Genomic DNA, 20638 nt, shown 5'->3' on the forward strand with positions numbered 1-20638 from the left:
TTGGGGTGGGCAGACCCTTTGTGAGCCTGTGACTAGAGCTCTCTGTTTCTAGGTCAGGGACCGTATGTTTAGTGCCAGGGACAGGAGAGGTAATGTGATCAGAAAACTTGAGGTCTGCATGACGATCAGATCAGGAGCCAGAGCTGGGTTGCCAACATGGGATGAGGGGACTGGCAGAACCAGCCAAGATGCATGAGGTTGTAAAAGCTGAAGCATCGCAGAGCTGAGGTGAATTTAGAGAGAGGCTGGATGAAGGTCAAGATACCCAGAAGTTACAGTACACTCCAATTAAAATATTAGTTGTTTTCATGAGTAATCTTCCTCTGCTCTGAGGTCAAAGCCAAATTCCTATACCCAAGGCAGGTAGAGATCAGCTAGTTACTCTGCCTTTGATTTACCTGTTACTCATTAGCTTTGAAGCTAACCTAGGAAGTGGGAGGCTAGAAAGGCAAAAATGTTAATTTCTGTCCTGAGTAGCCAACATGGGAGGGGGCAGGTACACCATCACTCAGTTCTTGGGTTGAGTGCTACCTTGCACAAGATGTCTGCCTCTTCAGTCGATAAAATAATGACTGTCTTAGCTGTGTCAAGGTGAGAGTAAATGTGTCTGCATCCCTGAGTCATTTGTTTAGATGATAAGCTCTTGCACAGAGCTTCTCAGCTAGGGCTGATCCTGGTTCTGCTCAAAATGTCAGTTCCCATCTGGCCAGAACCACATGATTTACTCCCACCCACTTCCTCAGGTAAGACTGAATGTCAAGAATTCCCCATTGTTGACTTAGAACTAAGAAGGGCCAATCAGGATTGAAGTGAATAAGCTTTTATCTTTCCTTTACTTTACTCAGGGTAAGAAACAACCACTTGTGTTGGCTTATTTCTGAACAATTTATAGATTTCATCTAAGCTCTGCTATCCCCTTGAACTGATGGTCTTAGCAAAGGCCATGGATTAAGTAGGTCTTTCTCAGGGTATACATTGCTTGTTTATGTGTACTTTTTTGCTGCCCTTTTCCAGCCTGGACTGGTTCTTGAAATTAATAGAGGGAGGTTTATCTCTACACATTTAGTGTATGACACCTTCACCAGAGCAGAACTCTCTTTAAAGGCTAATATGTTCAATAACAAGAGTTACTGTTAATTAATATTTGTGGCTGCTCTGGGCATGCTTCAAGATGTAGCTAGCTGTCAAATCTTTTTCCATACTAAAAGGGTAAAGAAAGGCAAAAAGGACTCGTTTAGGGAATTTCTCTAGGAATGAGAGGGTCATACATAAGTTGCTCATAGTGAGGTGTATCTAGTCCTTTATTATTAGCTGCATTTTCCTCTGTCACCAAGCCCTAGGAATTTATCCTACCCATGCTGCTTGCTCAGAAGCTCATTTAAACCCTTGTTATTTCACACAAATTTTTTTTGGGGGGGGGCGCCGGGGAGTGGGTGCACTGCGCAGCTTGTGGGATGTTAGTTCCCTGACCAGGGATTGAACCCAGGTCTTCAGCAGTGAAAATGTAGAGTCCTAACAATTGGACGGCCAGGGAATTCCCACACAGAATTTTTTTTGAGCACCCAGGTTGCCTGGCACTATACTTGGGTCTGGGTGGTTATAAAGATGCTTAATAAATGGTTTTTTGTCACCAAGGAATAGGTCTTGTTGAGGACACAAGATACACACAAAATAATCACAGTAGTTTCAAAAGTCTATAGATTTAAATTAGAGAACAATTTCCAGTTGGTGTATTAAGCGGGTAGGTAATTCTTAAGGAGGGGAGGACCCAGAGGTTCTTGTGTAGGGTGCTGGATGTAGGGGAGTGATGATGTGGAAGACATCCACACCCGAGGGGGCCCTTGGAGGAAATGCAGCCAAGGCGGGCGGAGGAGGAACAGTTTATGGGCCAGAGGTGGTGAAGACTCTGAGTGAGAGACAGTGGCCAGAACTGAGGAAGGAAACATGGCGGAGCCGTGAGTGCCAGCCCAGGAGATTGTATTTCAATTTAGATACTTGGTGATGCAGAAACTCTGAGTTTCCATCCTTTTGAGAGTCATAGCATTAGCCAGTGAAGGGGACTTGGAGTATTAATCCAGAGTTTCTCCAGAACACCCTGAATGGTGACTTGAAGGTGGCAGCCGTGAGATGTGCAGTGTTTGAGCAGTTTAACTCTGCTTAAGTCCCTTACTGCCAACAGCTTGAAGTAAAATAGGAGATTTTCCACTCCCTCCCTGCCCCCTGTTGTTTCCAGATGCTTCTGTTAGCAGGTCAGCTCTGCTTGTTACTGTATTTTGCCCCTTTTCCCCCCTTTCTACACTGAAGCCTGCCGTTTTGTTTTTGGCTTTTCAGGGTTTGGAGAAAGAGGAAGGAGAAGAGGACCTGAAGCAGCAGCTGGCCCAGGCTCTGCAGGAGGTAACTTATGTCTTGCTATTGTCCTGAGATTATAGTGGGCGACAGAGTTGGGGACAGCCAGGCTTCATGTGCCCACTGGCTGCCTATGCTACTTAGCACACCCCTCTGCAGCATCTCCAGTCTGTAGACAGAGCAGGAGGCAGCACCTCACACCATCAGGTCTGAGATTTGGAAACTCACAGACATGCCAGACCTCAGCGTGAAAGCTTACATCTTCATCTGAGCACGAGATGCTCTAGTGAAGATGAAACAGAGCCTGTAGCAATTAGGAGGCTCTCTGGGAGAATGACTGCACATTCAGAAAGGTGAGGGCAGCAGAGGGAAATTGCAAGCCGTGACTTGGCCACCAGGGCCTGCAACACCTCCATTACCTCACTATTTCTGAGCTGAAGCCATTCTGAAACCATTCAAGAATGTTCCAATTAAGCATTTTAGGTTAGGTTGAGAATTTGCAGTTTAACAGCCACTGAAACATATCAATTTACTAAACAGGCAAGACTCACAGGAATAAAATTATCCTAAAAGATTGCCTGTTACTTACTTAATTCAACTTTAGTACCTCACTCTGTTTATATTTTAATGAGTCCTTTTGCATCTTAAAAACCTGCTTTGTCTTTATCAATTATGTGTGATGATTAGTAGTTTAAGTCAGGAGGTTAGTGTTCATATCTTCTTGAGGAAAATGAGCAGTTGGGTTAGAATTTGTTTCGAATTTATCCTTTGGTTCTTTTATTGCTTACCTATCTGTCAGCCTTCTCACAGTGCTAAGTCACATATTCCTGCATGCTTGGGAGTTTGCCCACTTTCATTTCCTTGGGTTCACAAACAGCCTTGGTAAGAATTAGGTGAAAAATTCAATCTTTCTAGAATTTTATTTTCTAAGCTTGTGTATTTTCTAGGTTGGGAGGGTAGGCATGTTTCCCATTTAGAGGATTATTAAATTAATATTCAAATAAAATTGACTGGAAAAGAGGAAGGTTCTGCTCTTGAAAATCCTTGAGGGATCATTAAGTACCCTGCACCCCCAACGCCTTACGCTCTTCTGAGATAGAGTGGAAAACACTATCATTTAGCATAAGGCTCTTGGCCCATCTCCCTTCATTAACCTAAAATAGGATACTTTCAGGTCATGGTTCTCTGACAACATACATGGGGGACTTACCACTCTCAAATGAAACATGGTAGTTTTTTGTCCCACCTGATGGTCCTTCTAAAGCTGTTCTTTTTCATTTTCCAGACCTATAATTATAACAACTTACCTTTACATAGAGATTTAAAAACTTTCCTGAGTGCTCTCATGTGTGTCTTTGTTTCTTCTTACTAACCCTGATGTAGGAGGGGCACCTGTTTTCCCATTTTATAGATAAAGTTAAGGCACAGGCATCTAATTAGTAGTCAAGGTGAATACTAAAGACTTCTAATATAACTGCCTTTTTTTTTTGTTTGTTTTTGTTAGCCCACACATTTTAAAATGTATTTCTTGAGTGATATCTTTTCAAAATACTTAACCACCTTCTTTAAAAGAAGATCTAAAATGAAATTTAAAATATAATCTATACTTAAGCATTAGGGACCTCAGAAATTATGTTTCATAGAAATGGAGCTTCTTGACATTTGATGTAGACAGTGAGTCATGGTAAATGAGCCATTAGCTCTTGGGCATGCCAGTTTCCAGAATACCAAGGCAGGGTTCAGGCAATGTTGCCTTATCAGCACATAGTATGTGATTTATAGAGTAAATAGGTTACAGGTCTTTTTTTAAATTTCAATGAAAACAGTTATCTAGTTTTCCTGAATCCTGTATATCCCTGATTATTTCTTACAAGCTGCTCCCAGTGCTGGGTAGCCTTAGAATTAGTTACTGGTTCTTCAGCATTGGTTCCCGGAGTCACTTGGGTGGCTTTTTAAAAATGCACATCCCATGTATATGTATAACTGATTCACTTTGCTGTATAGCAGAAGGTAACACAATATTGTAAATCAACTATACTCCAATAAATTTTTTTTTTTTAATGCACATCCCTGGGCCCCAAGCCAAACCCACAAAGTCAGACTCTCTGGAAGTTCTTCAGTTGCTTTGGATGACCATGAAGGTTGGGTTATTTCCAGAGGGATTAATAGATTTGATGGCTTTCCTCCCTATCTGCTCCTTTCCCTGAAAAAAAAAAAAAAAAAAAGCATTTAACTGGGATGTCTTGAAGAAACAGAAACATTATTTTGAAATTGCCCAATCCATTAATCTCTTGAACCAAAACTGCTGACAGAGGGAGGGACAGGCATGGTGGCTAAAAGGAACAATATAGTGCTATGCATCTTGAGTATGTATCTGCTGTGTTTCTGCAGTATCGGACTCTGATGGAAGAGCTAAATCGCAGCAAGAAGAACTTTGAAGCAATCATTCAAGCCAAGGACAAAGAATTGGAGCAGACCAAGGTACTGGAAAGAAGAAGAAGGTTTAGAGTTTGGTTAGTACATGCAGTTCAGCATTTTCAACAGTGCAAGGATTGCTTTGGTGAATGGAGGGAGAGGTATGGCTGTTCTCTGCCCCAAGGGAAATAACCTATAAAATTATTTAGGCCTGTAGAAGGTTCTGCCGGTAAGACAACATGTGTCCTTCCCTCATCCAGAAGCGAGATGCTGGGATGCGCATCCTGCAGTGGAGTCCATTGTCTGGTAGATGCTCCTTCAGAGTCTCACTCACACAGGCTAAGGGCTGGTGTAATCAAACTAAAAAGGAGTTCATCTTGGTGTATTTGTGTAACTATTTCTCACATCAAATCAATGACACTCTTAAATTAGGGGCTGTAGACTCAAATGCCCCCTGGAGTCAGACTCATAAAAGAAGTGAATAAAGTGGCCTGGGTGTGAGAACACAGTGGGGAGCTGTGAGGTGGAATTCCACCCTCACCCATACCCCAAGAGGCAACTCTTCTCTGCAGCAGCCAGTTGTTGCCAACCAGAAGTGAAGGCCCAGTGTTGTTAGATCTGAGTTTTCCACAGAAAATGGAAATCCAGATGTTTATGTGAAGTATCCCAATTTTCAAGTAGTGGCAACAGGTTCAAGTTTTTTGATGCCATGAATGCCAAACTAAATAAATAAGTCTATAGTCTGGATGTAGTCCATAGGCCACCAGTTTGCATCCTCTGATGGGAAATTAATGCCTGAGTCTGACTGCATCTCTCAGCCCACCCTTCCTCAGGTACACATCTGGAGCAGATTACAGAAAGGAGGGGACTCTTTTTCCACTTGGTTTGCTATCTTTATTCTCTATTTAAATCACATAGTACTTTATTCCCCAGCCTCTAAGACGCCACCACATCTTTTTAAATCCAGCAATTCAAAAGTTTTCAAGGAACTTGACTCTTATAAATGGGTCCATTTCCTCTTCACTGTCCTGATTAGTCTCACAATCTTTGCTTTGATAAGAAAAGAAAATAAAACATGAAAAATAACCTCTCAAATATACCCTCTTTTGGCTTTTCCTCTCCCGCCTAGGGGCACTTGATAAATGTTGACTTTAAGAGAGCACACCTAGATCCTCCTTGAAAAGGGTGTCCACAAGCAGTCTGTCTCTTGGGGAAAGCACAGGGAAATTGCACGGCAGGAGTGGGAAGTAACAAGCATCCCAGAGCATGAGGCCTGAAGATACTTCAGCAGGCCATCTCTCCAGCCTCCTGCCTCCAGGCACCTTGAGTATTAACCTTATTTTGTAGGAGAGACAGCTGCAAAGAACACAGAGGACCTTATACACTAATTCAAGCTTCCTGCCTTTATGGGCTGTTCCTCATTTCTTTCTTATCCAGTGAGCTCTTGGCTGCTTAGGATAATTTTGTATCCCCTCTGAACTGCAGTGTGCTATAGAATACCTAATGCCTTGTTCTGGCCTTGAATGGTTGGTGGGGTTGGTATGCTGACTTCAGTTTTTCTCATTTGGTTATTTTTGGGAAGAAGACCAAAATTGCGATACCAGTACATACTCATAAAGTCGAGAAAGGAAAAAAAAGGATGACAGTGCCCTATATTAGAAAGCAGTTCTGAGAAGCAGTAATCCTTGGGGCAAGAATTTTATTCTTGTGTTACTACGCCAGGGTAAATTTTTAATTTAGATTCTTTCTGAATCCTACTGCAGACTATTAATCCTGCTCTGTCCTGTTTTGCATTCTTGTTCTCCCGAATGACGGGTGGGGTTATATGTCTTTGCAGGAAGAGAAGGAGAAAGTGCAAGCACAGAAGGAGGAAGTTCTTAGCCACATGAATGACGTGCTAGAGAATGAGCTCCAGTGTATTATTTGCTCAGAATACTTCGTTGAGGTAATGATGAGCAGTGGCTCACGCCTTCTCACTCTCCCACTCCTGAATGGAGCCTCAGATACACAGACTGCTTCTGCTCTAGGGTAACATTCTGAAGAGATTTTTCCTCTAGGAACTTACTGTAGCTATTTGACTTCAAAGTGGCTGCTGGAGGTGGCCACTTCTCACTTCTCTTTGTGGTCTTCTTTACCTCCACTGGCTTTTTTCTTTTTTCTTACTTCATTTGTTCTTGAGTTCTTTTTTTGGCAGAATCAGTGTTTGGGGCTATAATAAAGCCTTTATCTTTTTGTTGTTAAGGGAAAAACACTTTGCTTTTGAAGAACCATCTAGGGGCTGCCCCACCCTCCCACAGGTCAGAATGTCATATGTTTCCTACATTTCCAACAACTATATGCTGTTGGGTTTTTGTTGTGTTTTTTTTTTTCCTAGTGTTGAGCTCCTGCAGGTTTTTTTTTTTTTACCTCCTGGGAGCCATTTGATTCTGGCAGATTCCTGAATTAGATGGCATTAGAAATTTGAAGTATCAGAATAAAGCTACTCAATAAAGCTAGTCTTTCTTTGCTCTGAAAGGACACAGTGCTGAGAGTGGGTGTGCAGTGCAGCCTTTGAACAAGGGGGTAAATGTCATTGCAGTATAATCACTGGGGATTCAGTGGCCCAATGGAACATTTTTCAGGGACTCTGAGGCTCCTTAAGAAAATGAAACATCACGCCTAGGATTTCATTTGTTACCCTGTCTTGTTTTTGCACAGACTCTCGTTTTCACAAATTCTACCATTTGTGTCCAGTTCATCTTACACAATAAGCGTTAAACTAAAGTTGTTAAATGATAGTGCTTTTCAGACTCATTTAAAAAGAAAATGCATACACACACAGCTTCCTTTTTTTTTTTTTGGTGGTCTTTAAGGAGATTGGGTCTATTAGCCTCCTGAAAAGTCTGTCCTGGATAGACCTGTTTCTTTTGCTTTGGATCTACTTTGACTTCAGATCATAATTTCCCCCATAGTTTCTAGTCATTTGATTCCCTGCTTTTGGAGAAACTCAGTATTGTTTCAGCATGACTTACTCACCTTAATAGAAGAAGACAAGAAAAGGGGTTGGAATGAGTGGTGATTTAGCCAACCCAGAGCATCTGCACAACATGTAAGAGACAAATAACTTGATCTTTGTTTGGCTTACAGCCAAACCTTTCCTGCTGGTCATCTCTTAAAATCAGTGTTGGGAAAGAGATTTCATTTTAGTCAAGCAGGTTTTTAGTCCTGTTTATTGAGAATTTTGTCTCATTCTTTATTTTTACTTTCTTTTTTTGTATGTCTCATTCTTTACTGGGAATGTCTCCTAGTTGGCTTTTTGGTCTTCACTTGGCATTTGGAAAATAATACAAAGTTTGTGTTATTTCCCCCTGCTTTCCTAAAAGCAAGAAAGAAAACTTTTGAGCTCCAGGAAAAGTTATATCTTAGGAGATGTACAAAAATAAGAGTAACGAAGAGTATGGTTTATGTTTTGGAAAGTGATAAGGACCTTGGCAGAAAGCTGACCATTGGGGTTACTCAGGAGCCCCTCAAATACGGACCTTTTTCTGCTTTCTTTGTTCTCATAGGCTTATTGATATTACTTAAGGCACTGTCAGTTGAACCCATTACATTTTTTCCGATTTTGTTTTTTTATTCTTTTTCCATAGCCTAAGTTCTTTTACATATACTTTTATACCTCCTACCATTTGGTATACTGAGTATTCACTGTGTGAATTAAAATTGAGGTTCTAATTCACCATTAGGATGTAAATTTATTTTTCATAAGAGAATAAGTGATGTATTTATACCAAACATTCACATGCTTTCTAGTCCTACTTAAGTCCAGTGACATTTATTTGCAGGGTAGCTAACACACGTTGGCAGTGTGAACTGAGTTGGTGGAACAAAATAAGACAAATCACCCTACCTGGAGCCTGAGTTTATGAACTTAACTTTGAGAGAAAAAACAAATCACCTAACGTAAAGCTTAAAATTTCATGTTCCTAGGAATGATTCTGATACCCTTTGTAAGCCCTCTAGATGAAGTTATGGTTAAATTTCCATTTGGTCTTGAGAACTAACTCCTTCCCTAACTCTAAGATCACAACGGCCCTGGGGAAGTAAGCGTCACAGTTCTGATGTGTGTGTTCACATTTCCATTATAGGCTGTCACCTTGAACTGTGCCCATAGTTTCTGCTCCTACTGTATCAATGAGTGGATGAAGCGGAAAGTAGAATGCCCCATTTGTCGGAAGGACATCAAGTCCAAAACCCGCTCCCTGGTTCTGGACAATTGCATTAGTAAGATGGTAGACAATCTGAACTCAGAAGTGAAAGAACGACGAGTTGTCCTCATCAGGGAACGAAAAGGTGAGTGAGTATGGAAAGAGGTGAGTCCCCTCAACAGACTTAAAGAGTGTTTTGGATCCAGAAGAGTCAGGTACATGATTCTTGAGCTTAAGAAGGAGGTGGAAGAAATGGGGGAAAGTAAAGGAAGCTAAAGATAATAAACATGTAAGAAAGAGTTGAGGCAGAATGAAATATTTGAGCAGCAGGGGATGGGCAGGCTTAGGTGTTTGTGTCTTAGTTATGGGATAAGAAAAGATGGGATTAGAAAAACACATGGGTGGACAACTTGCAGGCTAGTCACTAGATGGGGCTGTTGTTCAAGACAGTTCAGTTGCTGTCTGTTGATCTCGGTGGGTTGCAGAAACCTTGGGTTGGGTACACAATAAATTATAAATAGGATGTGTCCAAGTCAAAGATTCACAACTTGGAAAATGCCAAAAAATGTGAAGAAAACATATGTAGGTTCTATCTGTAAGAGTCACAGCTTAACTACACAAATCAGGCATAACTGTTAAGCCAAAAAGAGATGAATTGAATCCTATTCTGTTAACTTTGGGCTCCTAATAAACAAGTTTCTCAGAGAGAGTTTGAATAAAGAGATTAGGGATGTGGGGGTGGGTGAGTTTCCTCAAGGAACCATCCTCCCAGAGTATCTGCTCCTCTAACCCGAGTGATCTCATCACATTTGGGGCCTGCTCTGCTGAGACTTAAATGTGCTTGTGGCAGAAGAATGTGTCCTGGGGCAAAGCACAAGGGAACCAGTGGATCAGAGGGGTTGGTTATTAGGCAGGGATGAGAGTTCACAGGAGGAGGGTGGATCTGATTATCATGTTCGGTCCCTTAAGAAATCCTGTACAGCTCTACACTCTGGGAAAGCTCAGAGCCAGAGTACTGAGAGGTCAGTTGGTTGCAGATAAAGGGCCAGTCAGAGAAGAGGAACCAAAAGCTCACTGCCCTTCCAGGTGCTTCCCACCACCTGCCCATCGGGAAGCCATGTTCATGTATGTATTTGGATGTACCCTTTCCTGAATTAAGAGAAGCCAAAGGCTTAAATGCCACACTGCTAAGAACAGGATTTTCTGTCTACTGCTTTTTTCTCTTAGCCCTTCAGCAAATATCGGCCTCTTTGAATCAGGCCAGAAATCTGATGCTGATTTGTCAGCAGCTGTAGTGTGGAATTGGCCCTTGGTTGGTAAGCCATTGCAGGGCAGCTAACCAGTCACAGGGTGGGTGTTGAGCCTGTTTTGCCCAAGGAAGACATTCTGACCTTTGGGAGGGTAGGGCAGCCCTCAAGTGGTTCTTTGAGATCAAAGTATTTTCTGCTTTTTTGACAATTATGTGCTATTGGACTTTGTGCCCAATTTGGAATCCCCATAGGTGTTTTGTTTTGTTTTGTTTTTAACCTCCTAGGAGCCACTTGATTCTGGCAGAATCCATTGCTATTTCTCTCCACCTCTCATTAGTCCTTAACCGTTTATAGGAACACTACACTAGGCACTGGTATGAAGAGATAAGGTATTATCTCAGCTCTCACAATCTGTGGAGGAGACAGAAAAGCAAGTAGGTAGGGTGCAAGTTCCATAATAGGGTGCTGGAAAACTGCAGAGAAGAGGGCATTCAATTTGACCTGGACAGGTTGGAGGTATGGGAACAAGCTTCACAGAAGAAGTGAATTTGAACTGAATTCTAAAGGCTCTAGGGATGCTGCTTTCTAAGCAGAGGAATCAGCATAAGCACAAAGGCGTGAGAAGCAGTGAGCTGTTTGTTCCTCGCAGGGCCCCGCTTGGTGGCCCAAACAGGACATGATGTCTGCATGGTGCCAGAGGAGCACGAGGATAGCCAAGGCTTAGGAAGTGTCTGCTGAGGTGCTGTGAATGCCTTGTTTTCTTCTCTCTTCCCTTCCTGAGAGGAATGCTGACCTGGGAACCCAGATTGGACCAAGCCTGTGAGCTTAAGTTTGCTGGGTCTGTGTGTGGGTGGGGATACCCATGTACTTTCTTTTTTTTGCTTTTTGGTTTTTGGAGGTTATTGTTTTTATTTTTTTCTTTGAAGTAAAATTGATCTACAGGGAGGCCTGGCGTGCTGCGATTCATAGAGTTGCAAGGAGTTGGACACAACTGAGCGACTGAACTGAACTGAACTGAGTGACTTGATAGTTTTATACATTACAGAATGATCACCATAATAAGTCTAGTTACCATCTGTCACTGTACAAAAGCGATTATAGTATTACTGATTATATTCCCTGTGCTGTACATTACATCCTTGTGACTTAATTTATTTTGTAAGTGGAAGTTAATTCCCTTCCCCTGTTTCACCCATTCCGCTGTCACTCTCCCTTCTGGCAACCACCAGATTGTTCTTTGTAGACTGTATTTATAAGTCTGTTTCTGTTTTGTTATGTTTGTTCATTTGTTTTTTAGATTCCAGATTTAAGTAAAATCGTATGAAATTTGCCTTTCTCTCTGATTTATTTCACTTAACAGAGTACCTTCTAGGTTCATCCATGTTGTTGCAGATGGGAAGATCTCATTCTTTTTTATGGCTGAGTAGTAGCCCCTTGTGTGTGTGCGTATATATATTTATGTATGTGTAATTTCTTTATTCATCTGTTGATGGGCACCTAAGTTCTTTCCGTATTGTAGTTGTTGTCACTAATGCTGCAATGAACATTGGGGCTGCATATGTCTTTTCTGAGTTAATGTTTTCATTTCTGTGGATAAATACCCAGAAGTGGAATTGTTGGGTGTTGTGGTAGCTCTGTTTTTGATTTTCTGAGGAACTTCCATATTGTTCTCCATAGTGGTTGTACCAGTTTACATTCCCACAACCAGTTTACATTCTCCACAACAGTGGAGGAGGGTTCCTTTCTCTCCACACACCCATATAGTCTTTCTTCACCCAGCACACTGACTAGGTTTCTTCTCAAAGGTCCAAACATGGTAGATGCATGCAGCCATTGGAAAGAGAAAGAAGGACCCTGTGTCCTAAGTTCGTCTCTGACTCCCCTCACACAGAGTTAATACTGCAAGGTGGATAATGTCAGACCCCTCTTTTCTCTCTGAAGGCTAAAGCAGGTACCTTTTTGGTGACAGTGGGAGCCGACAAAGTAAACTGAATCCGCCTCCCTGATGCTCGCGCTGGCTGAGAGCAGCTCTGGCACCAGCCTCGGTTTCTGCAGTTATCGCAGCAAGTGCAGCTTCGACGTTTTCTCCAGAGACAGACAGAGGTGCTGAGGCCTGACTTAGGGAAACAGGTGCCAGAGCCGTCAGCTGCTTCAGCGGGCTGCAATGTGGAGTGTAGAGGGAATTCTCAGTTCAGATACCAACCTTCTTTGCCAATTGAAAGCCGGTTAAATCCCCAGTGCATGGGAATTTTTAAAGGACCAAATGTAGGATCTGGGAACTAGAATTGGCAGGCCTGTAATTGTCACAGTTCTGACACTGGCAGGGCCGTTTTCCTCCTGGGTAGGGGAGCGCTTATCACGAGTTTGGAGAGGAGAGTCTGCCTGTCTGATTTCACCAAGAGCAGTGCTACTCCAGGCCTGCCTGACTGGTTGGTGTCTTCAAGGCCCATATCCCCACGGGAGGAGTAATGCCTCATGATTGATTAGCCATAGATCCTCAGTCAAGTCTGTGAGGCCAGATTATCCAGAAGAGGGGAGGAGGAGGAGAGTGTAGGGGGCCAGATCCTGTGTTGGAGAAAGTGCCCTGGAGCTGGGGCAGATAATGAATGTTAAGTGTGTGTGGCATGAGCAGTTGCAGCCCTCTGGGATATTGACATGAGGTTTTTCTGAAGGAAAGACATTTTGTGACATGAGCTGGGGAGGTGCTGGAGCTGAGTCTTCTGTCAGTTGCTCCCCCTTCCCCGTTTGTTCTATTCTCATTAAGTGTTGGTTGGTTGACATGAGTGTTAACATTCTCACTTTAAGCTTTCCCTCAGAGTTTCTTTGAGTTGTGCTCAAAAAAGACAAAAGCAGATTATCTAGAATAAAATCTTGCCAGTCCTTCAGAACAGTGATTTTCAGTCCAGAGACTTTTTCAAATTGCAGCTCCCAGCTCCCTTGGTACTATAATATGAAAGCGAGGCTGCTAGTGGGAGTTGTCCGTGGCCTTTCAGGGGTGTGGAGGTGGGGAGGAAGGTTTATGAACTGCAGCTTTCCTGAATCTATGAGAGAGATGTTCCTCCAGAGATTGGTGGTCTCTAAGAAGATTGGCTCAGGTGAGATCACATAGCCTGTGGCTCTTGCCGGCTTCCTATAGGCTAGGAGGAGAGTGATTCAGACACAGGACAGGAGAAACTCCGTCTCTGAAGAGAGCACCTGGCAGGCTTTCCCTGGTTATTCCCCATCATCACCTGCTGAAAGACAGAGCCTCTTAAAGGACTGTGTAGGGAATAGCGGCAGTAACAATGTCTGCCAAGCTGACCTCATCCAGAGAGAATACTTGTTAGCAAGATGTTGTATTTTATGTTTTTTTGGCTCTACCTTGTGGGTTGCAGATGAGATCTTAGTTCCCTGACCAGGGATTGAACCCGGTGCCTGCGGCAGTGGAATTTCGGAATCCTGACCACTGGACCGCTAGGGGATTCCCGACACGCACCCAGTCCTCACCAAGAACCTAGAGGGTCACGTGCATGAAGTCAGCATGCCCACCCAGTAGAAGGACAGTGTTTGCCTAAGATAAAGTGGCTCTCAGCAAGACTGGCATGGGGTGGGGGCAGGTGTCCACATGCATGCACTCACATGGTTTTAAAGTTTATCCTTTGCAAAATTATCATGGGATCAAAAATTAGCAGATTTGTTAATAGAAGCTTTTAAAAAAAATAATTCTCCATCACCACCCTCTCATTTTTGCCCCTTCCTTTTTCCTTCCCTTCTTTTATCACTTACTGTCATTCCTTGCCTTGTCCCTTGATGGATGTCTCCTCAATAACCCTTATTATTCCCTTATATATAAATGTAATAACCCTTTCAATCTGTGTACCAAAACCTTCCACACTTTAATCTCAAAGTCTTGAGATTGCTTTTGGTGTAAGCCAAAATCCCTGTTTCTCTGGGATCAAGGAAGCAGAAGCTAATGGAAAACACTAGAGGCCAGTGAATAGCCCCTCCCATGCCCTCCCTCTCTGGACAGACTTTGAAGGGGCACCTCTCTGTGCCTGTTGCTGTATATGTATTTCCTTCCTTCCTCAGAAAGTATTAACTGAAGATCAGCTTTGTGCCTGGCACTCTTCTAGGTATGAGGAATAGAAGAAGTGAAAATCTAATTAGTTAGATGTGATTTGTGCTTTCTCGCTAATAAAGCAAGAAAGGGACCAGCAGTGATGGGGGGAGTGTTGGCAGTTTTTCATAGAGCAGCCAGGGTAGTCACTGAGGAGAAGGTGGTATCTGAGTCACGTTCTAAAGGCAGTGGCCACGTGGCCATCTGGGGAAAGGGTTTCGGAGGAACAGCATGGAGGTGGCGTAGCAGGAGTAGAATGAGGGACGGGGAGGAGAACAGGAAGTGAGGTCAGAAGGTTGGGCAGAGGGCAGGCTGAGTAGGGATTTATAGGCCTTTGGAAGGACTTCGGAAGAGAGCGGTGGGCTGTGAGCAGAGTGATCCGATCTCACATCTGTGTCTTTACTCACTGTGGCTGCTGTGTAGGGAAGGGGCTGAGGAGGGCAGCAGGGAGGCCAGGGAGGGAAATGCAGGCTCCTCTATTTCTCTCTCTTTTTTTTCTCTCCAAAGGAAAGAGATTGTTCTGAAGATGGTGCTCCAGGGGTGTTTGACAGACTGCCAGGCACTGGGAACTTCGGACGGTCTGGAGGATTCTCTTGGACAGGTCTTGGGCAGCTCTGAGAGCATGGGATGGAGCCACTTGGGACAGACTGAGTTAGGAAGCCCTCCATCACGAGCCTATGCCTGGGCCGTCCCTGCTGCCACCATTGTCTGCAGCCCCGACTGCTTCAGGGTACTTGAGGTCTGTTTCACTACATGTTGTATGGATTATATATTTCTGTTGTACTTTTTAAGTTTGTTGTTGTTATTGTTTTGGTACCTCAGAAGCACCTCTATTGACATTTGTTTGGGACAAATTGGGTATTACCCTTATTGCTGCCCCCAAAGGCAAAGGCAGCCTATTTGAGAGGATGGCATACCTCTTCTTTGTGAAAACAAGATGTCATTTCCTGAAAATAAAATGTAAAACCGATCAGTTGCTCAGCTGGGCTTTGGTATATTTATCTTCCTTTCCTTCCAGCTCCAGACAGTCTCACAAGTAAACACTGGCAGCTCATAAATCGCAACCAAGAAAGTCACTGTATCAGATGATATACTCAAGTGAATGTCTGCCTCAGAAGCCAAGCCCAAGATCATGACCGCAGCAGATGGCTCTGTTAAGCCCCTGACTGGCGTGTCTCCTTTTCATTTCAGAGATGAGTCACTGCTTCCTAGTTTGGGGATGGAGTGAATTCCCGTCTTTCAGCTGGAGTTCCAAAGTATCTGTTTTACCTAATGTCAGAAAACACAGGCAGTGATTGTCTGCGAACCTGATATGCTTTTTTTTTTTTTTTTTTTTAATTAAGGGCCATTTCTCTTTTGCTGCTTTCCTGTTTTAAACAAAAGTAGTTTGATGTTTGGGAAACAGAAGCGTAGGAAAACCTGTGGTATCCTTGGTTACCAGTGATGAGAAGGAAGGAGAACACAGGCAGCTGCAGAGTAGTTATTTAGAACAAGGAGCTCCAGCAGGAAGCTGGTTGTGCTTTATGTCATTCAGTGATTTGTTTCCAGATGGAAAAGTATTTTCCTCTCCCTTTTTCCTGCCTGCCTATAGAACTGTTCTTTGTAGTTCTTTATTTATATTACAGGTATTTCATATCGATGGTAGGTTTTTCCGTTATTGGATCTTCTGTATATTGGGATTCTGGTGTCCCTAGTCTTCACGTCCATTTTTCTCAACAGGATTACTGATTGAAATACTGGTGCTGTCAAGGAAGAATAAGTTAAACATAGAAAATAACACTTTAAAAATAGGCATTATATACTGGAGAGGGTGTGGAGAAAAGGGAACCCTCTTACACTGTTGGTGGGAATGCAAACTAGTACAGCCACTTTGGAAAACAGTGTGGAGATTTCTTAAAAAACTGGAAATAGAACTGCCATATGACCCAACAATCCCACTTCTGGGCATACACACTGAGGAAACCAGATCTGAAAGAGACACGTGCACCCCAATGTTCATCGCAGCGCTGTTTATAATAGCCAGGACATGGAAGCAACCTAGATGCCCATCAGCAGATGAATGGATAAGGAAGCTGTGGTACATATACACCATGGAATATTACTCAGCCGTTAAAAAGAATTCATTTGAATCAGTTCTAATGAGGTGGATGAAACTGGAGCCCATTATACAGAGTGAAGTAAGCCAGAAAGATAAGGACCAATACAGTATACTAACACATATATATGGAATTTAGAAAGATGGTAACGATAACCCTATATGCAAAACAGAAAAAGAGGCACAGAAGTACAGAACAGACTTTTGAACTCTGTGGGAGAAGGTGAGGGTGGGATGTTTCGAAAGAACAGCATGTATATTATCTATGGTGAAACAGATCACCAGCCCAGATGGGATGCATGAGACAAGTGCTCGGGCCTGGTGCACTGGGAGGACCCAGAGGAGTCGGGTGGAGAGGGAGGTGGGAGGGGGGATCGGGATGGGGAATACATGTGACTCTGTGGCTGATTCATGTCAATGTATGACAAAACCCACTGCAATGTTGTGAAGTAATTAGCCTTCAACTAATAAAAAAAAAAAATAAAAAAATAAAAATAAATAAAAATAGGCATTATAAACCAACACCATATTGTAAAGCAATTATCCTCCAAATGAATAAAAATAAAATTTTTTTTAAATCTTAAAAAAAATAGCCATTATAACTGAATAAAAAAACTCTGGAGAAATAGAAGGAAGATTACTACCATCTTGATGTAACAGTCTCCTGTTTATCCCCTGTCCATGTGTTTTGTTTATACATTGCATGGGATATAAATATTTCTAGAATTGTACAGATAAATACTTTTTTTAGAAAGGAAAGGTGCTTTTATCAGAAAAGCTGACAATCTGGGGAGATGGTAGACTCATGTCCAGAGACCAACTCTAAAAATTCTGGTTAGCTATGACAGCTTATTTGTTTTTGTTTTTTTATTATTATTTTTTTCTAATTGAAGTACAGTTGATAACAGTGTTGTTACTTTCTGTGGTGAAGCAAAGTGAAGTGAAGTCGCTCAGTTGTGTCGAACTCTTTGCAACCCCATGGACAGTAGCCTACCAGGTTCCTCTGTCCATGGGATTTTCCAGGCAAGAATACTGGAATGGGTTGCCATTTCCTTCAGCTATATATACTTTTTGTTTTTAATATTCTTTTCCATTATATTTTATCACTGAATGTAGTTCTCTGTGCTGTACAGTAGGACCTTGTTATTTATCCAGTCTGTGTATTATAGCTTACATCTACTAACCCCAGCCTCTCGCTCAGCCCCTCCCCTAATCCCTTTCCCCTTGGCAACCATAAATCTGTTCTCTGTGTCCATGAGTCTGTTTTGTAGATAGGTTTGTTCATGTCATATTTTAGATTCCACCTGTAAGTGACAGCATATGGTATTTGTCTTTCTTTTTCTGACCTACTTCAGTTAATATGATGCTCTGTTTGCATTCATGTTGCTGCAAATGGCATTATTTCATTCTTTTTTTAATGACTGAGGAGTATTCCATTGTATATATGTATCACATCTTTATCAATTCATCTGTCAGTGGATATGTAGTTTCCATATCTTGGCTATTGTGAGTAGTGCCGCTGTGAATTTAGGGGGTGCATGTATCTTTTTGAATTAGAGTTTTGTCTGGATATATGCCCAGGAGAGGGATTGCTGGTAATTCTATTTTTAGTTTTCTGAGGAACCTCAACACATTTTTCTATAGTGGCTGTACCAACTTACATTCCCACCAACAGTGTAGGAGGGTTCCTTTTTCTCCACATCATCTCTTACATGTTATTTGTAGAGTTTTTAATGATGACCATTCTGACCGGTGCGAGGTGGTACCTCATTGTAATTTTGATTTGCATTTCTCCAGTAATTAGCAATGTTGAGCATCTTGTCATGTACCTATTGACCATTTGTATTTTTTCTTTGGAGAAACATCTAGGTCTTCTGTCCATTTTTTGATTGAATTCTTGAGTTGTATAAGCTGTTTGTATATTTTGAAAGTTAACCCCTTACTGATTGTATCATTTTTATTTTTGATGCCTTGGGAGACTGACCTAAGAAAACATTGGTACGATTTATGTCGGAGAATGTTTTGCCTGTGATCTCTTCTGGGTGTTTAATGGTGTTATGTCTTATGTTTAAGTCTTTAGCCATTTTGAATTTACTTTTGTGTATAGTAAGAGGATGTGTTCTAACTTCATCAATTTACATGTGGGTCTCCAAGTTTCCTGACACCACTTGCTGAAGAGACTTTTTCCCCTTGTATATTCTTGCCTCCTTTGTTGAAGATTAATTGACCATAGGTGTGTGTGTTTATTTCTGGGCTCTCAGTTCTGTTCCACTGAGCCTCACATGTCTGTTTTTTGTGCAAATACCACACTGTTTTAATTTACTGTAGTATTGTCTGAAGTTGAAAAGGTTATGCCTCCTGCTTGCTGCTTTTTCTTCAAGATCGCTTTGGCAATTCTGGGTCTTTTACAGCTTCATATAAATTTTAAGATTATTTGTTTTAGTTCTGTGAAAAATGTCATGGGTAATTTGATAAAGATTGCATTAAATTTGTAGATTGATTTGGGTAGTATGGCCATTTTAACAATGTTAATTCTTCCAATCCAAGAGTATGGGATATCTTTCCATTTCTTTGAGTCATCTTCAGTTTCCTTTATTAGTGTTTTATAGTTCTCAGTGTAGAAGTCTTTCACCTCCTTGGTCAGGTTTATTCCTAAGTATTTTATTTTTTGGAGTGTGATATTTGAAAGATATTGTGTTTTTTTTCTTACATCACCTTTGTGGTGTTTTGTTGGTAGTGTAAAGAAATGCAGACGATTTCTGTGTGTTAATCTTGTATCCTGCTACCTTGCTGAGTTCATTTATAAGTCCTACTATTTTTCTGTGGCGTCATTAGGGTTTTTTATGTATAGAATCATGCCGGGCTTCCCTGGTGGTCCAGTGGTTAAGAATTCACGTCACAATGGCAGGGACACCAGTTCAATTCCTGGTCCAGGAAGATCCCTGGGTGCCTTGGAGCACCTAAGCCTGTGCGCCACAATGACTGAGCCTACGCTCTTGAGCCCGTGCTCTGCAACAAGAAAGCCATCACAGCTGAAGAGTAACCTCTCTTTGCCACAAATGGAGAAAGCCCACACGAAGCAACAACGACCCAGTGCAACCAAAAATAGATCAACAAATCTATGTAAAAAAAAATTCATGTCATCTGCATATAATCGTCTGGTAATAGGGTCACATGTTTTGAAATCATTGGTAATATGGTTACATATTTTGAAATCAGAAGGTACAAAAGGACCTAGGGTGAAAAGCCTTTGTCCTCCAGTGACACATCCCTGCACAGAGGTGATGAGTGGTGCTGGTTCCTTGTATATTCTTCCAGAGATGTTCTTTGTCTATACAAGCAAAAACATACATGTAGGCCTTCTTTCCCTTCTTTTCCACAAATGGTAACAAATTGTACACTGCTTTGTACCTTGCTGTTTTCAATTACATGTTGATGATTGGTCCATGTCAGAACATATGGAATCTTCTCTTTCTGTGTTACAGCTGCCTATTATTCTGTTATGTATTTGTACCATAAATTTGTTTTTCCAGCTTTTCTCTTTTTAAATCTTAAGTTTCTTTAAACCCTTTACTCTTTCTTCATACAACTCTCAAAGTCGTATTAAATATATCTCAGAATATATACTTTCAACCAAAACAAACAGGAAAAATAATGGCAACAAAAATGACATAGACCCCATAAAGTGGTATATGAAGAATGAAAAAAAGGAAATCTGGAAATTCACCTAGTGGGAGTTCTCTATTAAAATCAAGGAGTTGTGGTCTTTTAAAAAAAAAAAAAAAATTAGGATATAGCTTTTTCTAAATGTTAGTAATGGTCTAGTAAATCTGGTTCCATAGTAATCTGACTACTTCCATCTGCAGTTCCAATAATCTACACTGAAATAAGAACAGAATCTATTAGGCTCCCAATTCCACCAAACCCTACAGTACAAAACTTCAGTAAAACCAAGGCAGAATATCCAAGGTAAAATCAGTCTGCTCCCAACCAATCAAGAAAAAGACATCACTTGGTATGAATAACCATTTACATTTTGACAAGATCCGGGCTTGAGAAAGTCAATTTCATTTCTAGTAAGATTTGTGTCATTGCCACTGAAATCCTTATAATTTGTGTTGCATGATATATAATTGTGTTGGGTGACTACAAGTGAGCTGTTTAGTTAAAACTATAGTTAACTGGTTCTTGCATAATCAGGTAGTTACCATGCTGGAGAATTCCATGGACAGAGGTACAGTCCAGGGGTTCA

General features: G+C 41.7%; 1 protein-coding gene across 3 annotated transcripts in view; it reads left to right on the forward strand.

Annotated features, from left to right (window-relative positions):
- The window catches only part of RNF8 (ring finger protein 8), a 35917-nt gene extending 20658 nt beyond the window's left edge, over positions 1-15259 (forward strand). The window contains exons 4-8 of one of the 3 annotated variants that reach the window (XM_065912840.1): positions 2332-2394; positions 4738-4827; positions 6599-6706; positions 8886-9090; positions 14799-15259. In XM_065912840.1, coding sequence (XP_065768912.1) covers positions 2332-2394; positions 4738-4827; positions 6599-6706; positions 8886-9090; positions 14799-14815 — 483 coding nt within the window. In that variant the 3' untranslated portion in view covers positions 14816-15259. Of the gene's footprint in view, positions 1-2331; positions 2395-4737; positions 4828-6598; positions 6707-8885; positions 9091-11121; positions 14778-14798 lie in introns of those variants that run through there. The other 2 variants (XM_065912839.1, XM_065912842.1) reach the window with 2 other exon arrangements.
- The last annotated feature ends 5379 nt before the right edge of the window (positions 15260-20638 follow it).

This window comes from Muntiacus reevesi, chromosome 20, assembly GCF_963930625.1.
Source record: "Muntiacus reevesi chromosome 20, mMunRee1.1, whole genome shotgun sequence".
Lineage (NCBI taxonomy): Eukaryota > Metazoa > Chordata > Mammalia > Artiodactyla > Cervidae > Muntiacus > Muntiacus reevesi.